This window comes from Dendroctonus ponderosae, unplaced genomic scaffold, assembly GCF_020466585.1.
Source record: "Dendroctonus ponderosae isolate FM_Combo_2020 unplaced genomic scaffold, Dpon_F_20191213v2 Dpon_F_20191213_1, whole genome shotgun sequence".
In the NCBI taxonomy this organism is placed as follows: domain Eukaryota; kingdom Metazoa; phylum Arthropoda; class Insecta; order Coleoptera; family Curculionidae; genus Dendroctonus; species Dendroctonus ponderosae.
In genome coordinates, this window is record NW_026017110.1 from 58,376,735 (window position 1) to 58,388,971 (window position 12,237).

The window sequence follows — 12,237 nt, forward strand, 5'->3', positions numbered from 1 at the left end:
GCCAGTCCACTTTAATAATTGAGCCAAAATCCCGTTATAAAATTAGTGGCAAAATAAATGAAAACGCATTTGGCATTAACAAGATTGCAGATTAAAATTAACTAAGAATCCGATGCATACTGTGTACTTTAAGAAATTAGAGTTAAGGAGAGTAATTTATCCAGACCAATGTGATTAATTCGTCAACACTATGGAACGTATTTAAATCTATTTCGCAAATACCTTCAGCAGGCTCTAAGGAAAAACACTTTGTCTTGCTTTAAGTTTATATTTATTTTTACAGCTTCTTCCCAAATGCATAATGGTGTTTATTTCAAATCGTGCATCATCTATCTTCACATTATATTGGAATGTCAGACAATGTGGACTTATGTATGCCAGGTCGCATAAAATAAAAGTTTTATCAGGTGAAAATTACTTTATCAACTTCAAACATTCGTCTTGTGCTTTAAAAACGATGTTTTGGTGTGACCACATTTTTTTTGATATGTACTTCATTCAACTATATTTTCGACTGAACTAGATATACAAACTCAATATAATGAAATAATTGAAAGCAAACTTGAACTTATTTTATTTTTTCAAACTGTTCATTTATTGGTAAAATTATGAGCTTCGATCCACACGAAAATGTCAATGCATTTTTTTAGCAGTCTTCCCTACACAGTGTTAAGCTTTATCAATTGAAAAGCCAACTCGCGTGTTAACCCCACATTATTAACTTTTAACATTTAATTATGAAACGCTGAAATACGTGAAGTTTAATGGTTTATTATGTAGTTATTGGTTTTATCCATCAGACAGAAATCTCAAATAAACAATTTGTCAACTTTCCCGATTGAGTTTAGTGTTCACTAAAAGCACAATATGTCCAATTTAGACCACTAATTCCGGTCTAAACAACATACAAAACTTGAAAATTCAAAGCCATATACGCTGACCAGAGGCTGATTATATTAAATTTCCTCAATTTCGCTTATGCCCTATATGGAAGGGCTGAAGCATGGCGCAAAAAAGATCGGGCAAACTTCCAGATTACTTTTTGGAATTAAATGAAATGGTGTAAATGTAATTAATTTATTGCCCGCGCTTCCGTATCCGATTTGTTTCGGTTGCAGGATATTGAAAAACACTTAGAGCTCAAGGCCCAGTTAAAAGAAAATAAAGAGCATGCTTATAATGGCCTTTAATTAGCAAATAAATCTTTCCATGCCAGCAAACATTGATTAGTCGAGTATTTACATTTCAATTCTCTCTGGTTAGATTTAAAAAATAAACTACATTTAACAACAGACAAATAACATAAAAACTTTTGTAGCATAACTAAAAGCGATAATAATCACTAATTCATTATTTTGAAATAGGAGAGCATAGTCGCAACATAATTAACGAGGATTGACAAATCTATTGATTTATATGCCTAGGAAGTGTCATGTTGTACCGAAGGGCGCATATTTTCGCAGTAAGAGGCTTAGTGCATTTGAGCGGATGACACGCCATTGTTTGTCAATGCGAACTCTGTAACATGGGACTTATGGCTGTACAGTTATTGTCAGTTCAAAAAACTGCTTGCTTTATTTCGGGTTGAACTGCTTGTTAGCTACAGATTTTTACGTGATGGTTGAAAAAAATTATTCGTTTGATTTCTCCATTTCTCAGTTGTGTTTGGCAATATTTTAAAATCTGACACTGTACTATATTTAACTATAATTGATTGGCAAATGTGTATCCAAACTGAAAAATCCGCAAATAAAAATAAGTGATGAAACCGTGGCCTTTTTAGAACCCATTTACCACGACAGTTCACAACTGATTTAAACTTCTCTATGAATTATTGTCAACATAGAAAATCAATATTGGGAATTAAACCGAGCTGACGTTTAAAGTATATATTTGCAGTTTTCACGGCATCGCCGAAGTGCTATTCCATAAACAGACCTGAATTTAAAGTCTGGAATTTTAGCAAATAATTTTTATTATTAATATCCCGATGACCGTTTAGTGTTTATGATGACACGACGGTGTAATTACGAATGCTTTTTGTTAATTATACCCAAAGCTGTAACCAGAATTTGATATTTGCGTTCAACGAATACCCGAAGGTATTTCCTAATAAGTATTTCAGTTCCGTTAGCTCCGTACAACATACTTCAAAGAAATGTGCCCCTATTGTATACGCCGTGACCGAGCTTTCCTTCGTAAAAGAAAAATTTCATAATTTCTTTAAGCGCCCACATCACTTCTTATTTATTAAATATAAAGCACGAAGGAAGAAAACTTTGTCTTAATGTGCCTGTACCTAAGGTATAAACTCTCGAAATAAAATGAAAAAATGTTTTTGCTTTATGTTCTTCATGAAATAGTATCCTGCTAAAGACATGCTAGCTATAGACTGCTACTTGGAAACTCACTGGGATAAGACTGCTCCATTAGTAGTTAACGCCTATTGGTGTACTAATGATATTTATTGAGGCGTTGAATCCGGAATAGCTGCTGACACGATTGAAGTGCACGCGCAATTTGCATGAGAGGATTCATTAATTACCTCAAGATCTTTTCAATTGACCTGCTGTATCAATTGGGCAATTCGGGTTCAACGAGTATTAAAAATATTTTTTAAAACTCCAAACTCCATCCATATTAGTTTAAAGCAAATATTTGAATCCATGTAATACTATTCGAAAAACATTCGAACCTTGTTGTGCCATGTTGTTGAAATTGCTTGCGCAAAATCAAAACGGGATGCTGTAAAAGTACTGTTTATTATCATGCTAATAAGTTTAGCAAATATTGAATAGCTCAGCCCTTGGCAATTGGTCAAAAAAGCGAAAATCGAAACTGCACGAAACCAATAATGTTTGTGACATTCTGCCGGCGGTTTATGGTTACATTTGCATATTCCAGAACTTGAAACCCATGAAATATTTCGAATAACTATTTAACCAGAGTGGTGTAAAGCCTGAGGTTGCATTGTTTATTTCTCAAGTTTCAATTATAAATCAATGCATTTTGCATAATGTAGCAGTTATTTGATATGGAATGTCTAGAACTAGAAAGAAAAAATGATCGCATGATTAAAACCTTAAAAGAACTAGTCGGAGTCGGCGCTGAATGCTAGCCGAGCTAGCAGTTCACGACGGCGCTTTAACCAGCTCTTTTTAGAGACCGTCAATAGACCACCCTGTCGTTTGTAGTCATTGGTCAATTAATTTATATACAGCTTTTATGGTTTTTTCCTTTATATTCGTCCCTATTAAATGAATTATATCAAATGACAAATGGAAAAAAATATAGACACGCATTAATGTCTTATTGCTTGTATAAAGGTAAACGTTAAATAAATTTGCTTATGTTCCTCCAATTAACTCAATGCTTGCTTTGCTGTTCCATATACACCACATGGAAATGTATAAAGCCCCGATGCTTTATTCAGCCGATTAAATTAATGTAAATAGAGTTTTGATCATTTTAAGGAAAGTATCCTGGAAAACCGCGCACACTGATCACGTCAACCGTTGTCAATCTTTGGGTATTTTGCCTTTTTCCTTCCTTAACAGGAACGTCTTTGCTAAATCTATTTGAGCCTTCTACCTGCCTGCGTCTAGTTATACGTTAATAAGGCTGTTGCTGCTCCAGTCGTTTGGATTTTCATTGGAAGTTTATTTAATGAAGATACTTTGAAGTTATTTGTAGGTATTGAAAGATACTAATAGAATGTCTACCAGATTACTTAGAGCATTTTATCATTAAATATTGGGAAAAGTTGCACTTTTTGAACCACGACCTCTAGTTAAAAGCTCACATTTAGTGCACTGTTTAATAAGGATAATTAAAATAAATTAGCATATTGCAAGCAATGTTCCTCTAAGTTATGTGCAATAAAAGTCTATATTTTCTGTTGGATAAAAGGCCATAATTCTGGAGCAAGTTAGCTGGTTGTATCGTGATAAAGTATTACATATGAATAGGCCATTGTCAACAGCGATAAAATATAGCTGTGTAGATTAGTCGTATGGACCGACATAAAAATAATTTAGTGTTTTGATGTTGTTTCAGGCAATCACTTGGCAATGGCACCTTATATTTCCCACCATTTCGAGCCGAGGACTATAGAGCGGATGTCCATTCAACAATATATCGTTGCCGAGCATCCAACATAGCTGGAACGATTCTGAGCAGAGAAGTGCACGTGCAGGCTGGTAAGAATTATGGTGTTATTACCACCTCAAATAGGACAATCAATTTTGTTGCCTATTTCAAACCGATTTTTATCACCGCCGGCAAAAACTCTGTCCTTTGTGCTTCCAACTGCATACAGTGCATGTTTCGCTTTGTATTGTTTTTACGTCTGCGGTGTGGAAGCTGGATCAAGAGTATCTGGGCTTTTGGAATTTTACTAAAACCTCAACTCCCTCCGGTTCTATCAGCAGCGATATTTTTAACTGGTGGTTTTCTATGTTAATGAACATGTAAAGACTGAACTGCTGTACAATTAGACGATTCTCAGCGCCACCATAATATTTGTATAATTAATTTTGCCGACGATTTAATGATAATGAAATTAATTGAAAACGTGATGTTGTTTGACGCAAAATTTATTAAAGGTGTTTAATCGAATGACTTATTATAGAGACGATGTCCTAGATTCGCAATGTTCCATGTCCAATTAACGAGTTTGGTAATTCATTTTTATCGTGCATGTTTCACTGCCATTAATGGAAAAACCGTTCTGTCAGGCTAGAGGAAATACTAATATTTCCCTTAATTTGTATTTTTTAAATGCCACGATTTGCTGCATTATTTAATTATTTCGCTCCCTTGCTAGTTGTCCGATAATTTATGTATTTTATTTTACTGGAAAATCTATTCGGCTTTATACATAGCGAATTGGTTGAATTCGAATATTTTTTAAATATCTGAAAACCCTCTTCCTCCAACCTTCGCCAAGCTCTGTTATTCAAAAGAAAAATTGCAAATCTAAAGCGAGCACTGTGCCGTTTCAGTTAAATAAAACAACCGCATAAACACAGGCAAATTCGTACGATATACAATGGTGAAGAAAAATCGATCATCATTTATGGCTCAAGATCCACAAAGAGAAGCGGAACAAAAAAGCTGAAAAACATCTGCAGATGTGCCCCTTTGAAGTGATCCAACGAACAATTACAAACACTACGTCAGTGTGAAACCAGAGTGTATTACAGGAATTTCAAAACAGTTGTTGACGATGTTTATTTTGAACTTCCAGCCTACGGTAGTCATTGGGCTTTCATATCAAAACAACCCTTAAGACTGCAGGTCATAGTGTAGATAAGAAGGGTGACTCGCTTTTTTTAACTACATAAACTTACTTATTCATTGAATGCCATTTGAGTTTGAGCAAAAATTTGAGAGCTTGAATTATATTTTGGCATAGAGCGGTATAATTAGGACCGGTGTAATAATAAATTGAATATACAATGACTCCCCGAAGTAATATCTACATTAATTTAAAAGTCAGGGGCGTGTTCTTGGTAAAAACCTTCGATCCGTACATTTTTATTTTTAAATACGCTTTTTTAGGGCACATCTATTTACGCAGCTACTACTATTACGCAAAAATGAGGTACAACCATCAGCTTAATTTTTTCAAACGAAATTTTTAGAAGCTCCAGCAAGAAGACTTTATTTGGATATTGTCAAGCCGTAAATTGCACACATTTTCAACATTTCATTTGATCGTTCTACTATTTCTTGAAGAAAACCGGTCCTTTTGAGGACTAACTGTTGATTATAATTAAATGTGGCACATGCTAACTGAATCATACTCAGAATTCAATAAATAATTCAAAAATTAAATATAAACGTAGTTGCTTGCATTAAAAAAAGTTGATGGTCGCTACTTATATTTACACGACCCTGTGGAAATAATTTTGGCCTAAAAAAATTGCCTTTGCAAATAAAAATTGACGGGTCCGAGCTTTTATCAAAAAACAACCTGCATGATTTTAAACGAATTTAAACATTACTTCTGGGCCTCACTGAATTACTTCATGTAGGTACTTTGTTGTCTAAAAGATCTTAATTTGAGACTGAAGCAGCTGGATGTGAGTGAGTAACAGTTACAATATTCTTCTCAGATTTCAACTGGGAACTGTAACATTTTAAATTTATCTAATTACACGTAAATAACCCATAACATAGTCAATGACGTATTAAATTTGCCATAATCCTTAAAGAAATAAACGAGCATGAGGAATAAGATTTGAAATCCATTTGAAATTCGGCTCAAAGGGAAATCAAATTCCGGCTGTCAAAGGAGCCAGTGTGTGAAATTTTGTATTCGATCGGGGAAATTTGCGGTTTAGATTTTGTATTTGCGTTCCCAAGGTAAATATAATTTAAATGAGAGGTTTCACCCGAAAAGTTCTCCAGGAAGGAAATATGGAAAGTTTTCTGTCATCATTATTTCGAACGCCTACCTTATATTGAAGTTTATGTAGTCGAAATACTAGCGTACTAATACGAAATAAATGTATATGTCGTAGTTGCCTTTCAAATATTGAGAAATGGAAGTGGATTAAAAACAACAGGCATTCGAGCTCTAAATCAGGTTTATGGCAGGTGCTATTTTTACTCAATTATTCGTTTCTTTCATATAGGAAGTGTCTAAAGATATTTCGCAAGCAATTCAATTCTATTAGTATTTCCAATAAGGCTAAAGAGCGAGGCAAACTTAAAAACATATCTTAAGTTATTCTCAGAAGTAGAGTAACTACAGGACATCGAACAAGCCCATTGCTGGCTACCAAATTCACATAATTGCAAAAATATTGCAGCAAGATTGAGCACAAAACCTGCATGCTTAGATTCAATTCAGAAGTACAAACTATAGAGTTTTAAGTGATTGCATTTTAAAACCAGGATTTGCCACCTGGAAACACTCAAACGTAAAGTTTGTCTATTTTCTATACATGCTGGAAACACCTCTTTGCCAATTGTCTCACAAAGGTGCCCCTAATTCTGAAGTCGTTTTCCGATTCAGGAATCTTGTTGAGTTACTTCTTCTAAGGATTTAAGCGTGTATTTTTAACGGCATTGGAATAGAACTTGGCCTGTTATCTTACTATATATTAACTCAAGAATTTTTTTGCAAATTTCTAGCTACATAAAAATGGCAATTTACTTTTGCTTGCTGCTACGTTAAAAAACAACCGATTCACTTGCTTCACTAAAAGCGCCAATGAATGATTCTCGAATTTTCGAAAATGATTTTTATTTTAAATTGCAGTTTTTTGGTTTATCATATTTCTTCTCGCTCATACCCTGCTGGCCTTATCCATTGATACCCATGGTGGTTCTGATGCAGATTGGGATATTAAGAATTTAGAGCTAATTAAAAATGAGAAGCGCCAGACATTCGTAGCGTTATACTCCCGGCGGATGGAAAGCGACACTCATCTTCTAACACTTTATGTTTCATCACACGAACAGGGTGCTGAAATTGTAACTTCCTGTTTTATTAATCCTGGATTTAACTCCAACATTACCGACTCCTGGAGGTTTGAATTTATGACAGAGCCGCGTTTCTGCTCGAACCGGCAGTTTAACAGCCAGTTTAATAATAATCATAAAAAACGATTTTATAAATGAGTGTATTTATTCTCACTTTAGGTGAAATGAGCATATTCATATCTAGCGACCTGATTAAATTTACATTTTTTTTCAAACTTCATTCATCTGTACATTTATCATGTCGCTTCCAAAGTTTTAACTAAACCTGAATAAAAGCGGTTGAGTACGGCTAATGTATGACCAACCCTGGATTAGATTCAAAGGAATAAGACGAGGAGATGGATGTAATTTTCGAAAAACATTTTCCATATGCATATGATTATCCCGGCAAATTACACATGAATATGTTAATCGTCTTTTCAGGTGAATCTTCAAATTTTAAACCGCCATTTTTTCAGTTTATGCTTTGAATATGGCGCAAAAAGTATTAATAAATTGCATTGAAAAACATACAACAAAAACATTTTCAACCTGTGATGGTGAATTTAATTCACCACGTAGAACCGACTAAATACAGTATTGGAATTGGTATGGATAACATCAGAAAAAATATGAAACGAATAGTAGGTTTTCCATCAGCGATTGCATTTGTCATTCAAATTGCATTAAGGCATGCTTGCATTATGTAGTATTTATTTTATATCATATTACACATATCGCTTTGAACTATCAGTCCGATGCATTAGGAACATTAAGAAAATCCATAATGTTTAGATTTTTTCGAAAGAACGAAAAAACAAACATGCTCGAGGTTTCACATCACGGTAGGTTTTCAATTCAATTTTGTTGTCATTGGTAAGAATAAATGCACGAACCTGCATATTTTTACAAGGAAGCTAAAAGGAAAAGACAATATTCTATATTGTCCTTGTGGGGGTTTAATAATGTTAATGTTCTTGACGGGAAACATAAGACAGTACATGCTTCACGTAGTATTTGGCTTTCAATTATATTGTTCCAAGCAATAGCCATAAATGAAAACGCTTTCCGAGAGGAGTCGGGCGTATTTTCCAGTCAATAAAATGATTATTTTCAGTTATTTTCCAAGCGAGAAGGTGAAATGGAATCCTGACATACCTTCAATTGAACGCCAGCCGAATTTTCCGAGCATCAACAATTTTAAATTGCTAATAGTCGAAAGGTTTATAGAAAACTGACAATTGTGTTATATCTTCTGACTTTTAGTTTTCTCAGAAAGCAGCTGGATCCGTTTTGAGCCTTCTGATATTTATTGTCACCAAAGATAACATTGTGTCACCTTGGGTAAACAAGTTTTAAAACGCATTTGAAGGCGTCGAATAAACGGACGGCCAGAGTAAAATACATAAAAGTATTTCATATTTTGACAGCAAGTGAAGTTTATTTTCCAGAAATAGACCCTTTAAGAACAGTTCCAAAGGCAGCCAGCTCATATTTCATTGCTGGTCTTTTTCGATTGAAAACTGGTTTAATGCAGTAATGAAATAGAGAAGCGTTTTTCCTGATTGCAAACTTTTATTATTTATTTGGCTACTTAACAAACTTTCACCAGCAACAAGTTCCGTTGAAGCCCCAGATTTTGCCAATAATTTTTGACCGTGTCTAGTCCTGTTGGTTCCAATGAAAATTGAAAAACATTACCGCAGCTGCAATTAATGGGTAACACCCTGGATGGCCCTACTCCAATTATAAACATTGTCACATACCCGATATTAACTCCATGCGTTTCTCCGGTTGGATATGACAGCATTATTATTCATAGCTTCTCTATGTTGCGCGCTAGGAAATCCGCTCAACGCTCAACTATTGTTACCTTAAAAAATACACTCTAAATTTTCACTATATGTAAAAACAGAAATTCCATAAGCAACTAAAGCAGCTCTTGAATTAAACATACTGTTTTGATCAGTTGAGTAACGGTTCAATGCTTGTTCTTCATCGGCCAGAAGTTTTTCCAAAGGGAGTACATTTGTTTTGTCGTCGTCTACAATAACTAACTGATCAGTCGGTGTGAAGAGGGACAAGAGTTCCGCAGCCTGGATCTCATGAATATGGATACTAAACCTTTAAAGCCTGCATTTGCACTCTTTTATATTCGAAATTCATCAATTTTCTATCGGGCTTTCTCACACGACGCCTTTATGGGACCTTTATGCCCTGTTTGTGCGAGCTCGCTTAAACCGACTCTTCTATCGATCAAATGGTTAATGTTGCAGTACTTTCAGAGCAAAGTCCAATCTGTCGTACTAATTACAACAGTCGTATTAAGAATTTATGTAATGGTTTTTATTACAGCTCTAGTATGACAATGGTTCTTCATGCAGCGGGGTGTTTCATTTTCGCCCAGATGGGTGAATCTGTGGTTTGTTTGCTTTTTTGTCTGTAACATTTTCAGTAATCTTGCTCAGAAATCTTTAGTCACTCTTCGTTATTACCGGAATTTAGCGCTCTTTAAGGAAAAATTCCATAATAGCAAACATGTTCATGTTTGCTGTTTACTTCACTAGTAATAAAATACGTACTTGGTACTAGTGATGTAAAGTGGTCGTTTCTTTAGTCGCAAATTGCTCATAAGCAATTTGACTTGCTAGTAACATTTGGTAGCCTTAGCTGTTAATTAAGTGTTAATTCGCAAAATTTAAAATTGGGTTATTAGGTTGTGTTCTAAATTAATTAGACACAAGTCTCTAAGCTATCCCTTCTCCAGGGGAGCTGGCTGACCTTTTTCGAAAAACTTTCCAATTTAACCGCATTAAATAATCACAGTGAAAAGTCCAGCAGATTTAGCCCCCTAAATAGCTTTCACAGAATTCAATTGAAATCCTTTAATTGACATATTGACAATTTAAATTCTCCCATCTCGCAATTGTCTGTTTCTTAAAATGTCCGCAAATTTTGTGGGTTCATTTTCTTGGGTCTGATGGGATTAAATGGGTTTCGTAAGCACAAGTGACAACGGCTTTCCACTAAATTGCTTTTTTTTCAGCAAAGGCAACTTCTCCGACGCAATATCCGGTATTGAGATGCACGGACAAATACGATCAAGTTGAAACGGCTTAACAGAAATAAAATTGATAAAATTGAAGGCGATAGATATTTTAAAGTATATTGGAAGCCACAATTTTGTGATCCATTATAACGTGACAATTTTATCAAATTGACGATGGAGAGGAGAATTCAAGTTGCCCTAAGTGGAGCACGCAGATAGTAATTGCACAAGTTCCCATTAAACATGTATCGATTTATATACATGCAAGAATAGTCTTGTTTGTACCTCAACTAAGTCATGCTATGCCATAAAGATATTCATTTTCTTGAATTTGGAATTAATGGCGGCGAAAAAGCAAGCAGAACAAAAAGAGGGAAAATTGTAAATTAAATCGTTATGAGTTTTCCGAATAAACGCCAACATCTTTCTTCTCTCAAAGTTAAGAGACAAAAATAATCGTCTTTCACTTTAAATAGGTTTTTTTCCAGATATTTATAGGATACCTACTTGAAATTCTCTTTATTCAGTTCCTAAATTTAAACTTTGTAATTTTAGATGCAAGCAGTAACATTTTATCATTTTCGTGGAAACGGTTCCGGACCCCAGTTACACATTTAAAAGGGACTATAAGAGAAAACCAATGAGAAGGACGCGGTAGAGGCATGCATAAAAGATTTTTCACTCTCAAGTAACGGGAAAATGGAAAAGTCATAGTAAAATAAAACGGCAACCGTTCTAAGCTATGTATAAATAGTTCATGTTGCTCTTAGCGGAAGTTTTCTTTTATCAAACATTATTCATTTTGTAAAATAAATCAAAATTTCCAATCTATGTTCCCTAGATTCAAACCAGCAAGAAATTGTCCATTTCGTGCAGAGTTCTTGCCTGTAGTACCACTAATTCGACATGTTTAGGGCTAACGGAAACTCCCGATAGGAAGCTCAAGGGTAGTAATGCAATTATGCTAAAAGCATGGTTGCTGTTAAAAGATTTGATTAACATTGGGTTTCAATGGCAAATGCAGTTTTGCCAATGTTTAATTCCAGTGAACATGTAATTGAATTTTTGTGGCCAAGTCGTTTTGTACCTTTTTCTAGTCGACTTTACCATTCGAAATGGGCTCTGAAGAACTTCGAGTTGGCACGAGGGAAATCAGAATATCGGAACTAGATCGGATTTCAAGGTGGTTTAATTTAAGGAAAAGAATCTGCTGCATTCTCACACACTCAGTGTGTGGGTCTTCATTTATTCCTGCTGTTTTCAGCGGTTCCTTCTTGACCGTGTTTGATTAAACGATTTCACATTTTTATCACTTTCATGAACCCAATAGCTGAAAGTTGGCCGATCTTAAATTTGAAAAAAGCTAAATAAAAATGTTTTGAAATAGCTGGAGCCATGCGAAGACTGAACGTTGTCACAGTTTTTACTTCTTGCAATTGTCGATAACATTTTTGTATCAACAACTTTTCAAATATTAGTTGGAAATGACAGAAAATTTTCTGCGACTAAAAAAAGCAAATGCTTGGAAACTCGCGATGAACCTGTTCATAATTAATTAGATAAAACCTATCAAATACCATATTTACATTAAGGACAGCACGTGCCGAAATATCTGAGTAAAGCGCTTTAGAAAGTGCAATTCAGCAGCATTTCAACTGAATTATAGAACTCTAGTGGTTTTGATTTCCCCTGCCAATTCGCTGTACATGCTACTA

At 34.8% G+C, this 12,237-nt stretch overlaps 1 protein-coding gene and 1 long non-coding RNA gene across 5 annotated transcripts in view; one reads left to right on the forward strand and one right to left on the reverse strand.

Annotated features, from left to right (window-relative positions):
- The window catches only part of LOC109532909 (Down syndrome cell adhesion molecule-like protein Dscam2), an 86,333-nt gene that overhangs the window by 28,164 nt on the left and 45,932 nt on the right, over positions 1 to 12,237 (forward strand). For all 4 annotated transcript variants that reach the window (XM_048665315.1, XM_048665337.1, XM_019898046.2 and 1 more), the window contains exon 4: positions 4,057 to 4,199. In XM_048665315.1, the coding sequence (XP_048521272.1) occupies positions 4,057 to 4,199 (143 nt within the window). The remainder of the gene's footprint in view (positions 1 to 4,056; positions 4,200 to 12,237) is intronic.
- LOC109532912 overlaps positions 1 to 12,237 on the reverse strand; it is a 100,108-nt gene that overhangs the window by 21,906 nt on the left and 65,965 nt on the right. The window lies entirely within an intron of this gene.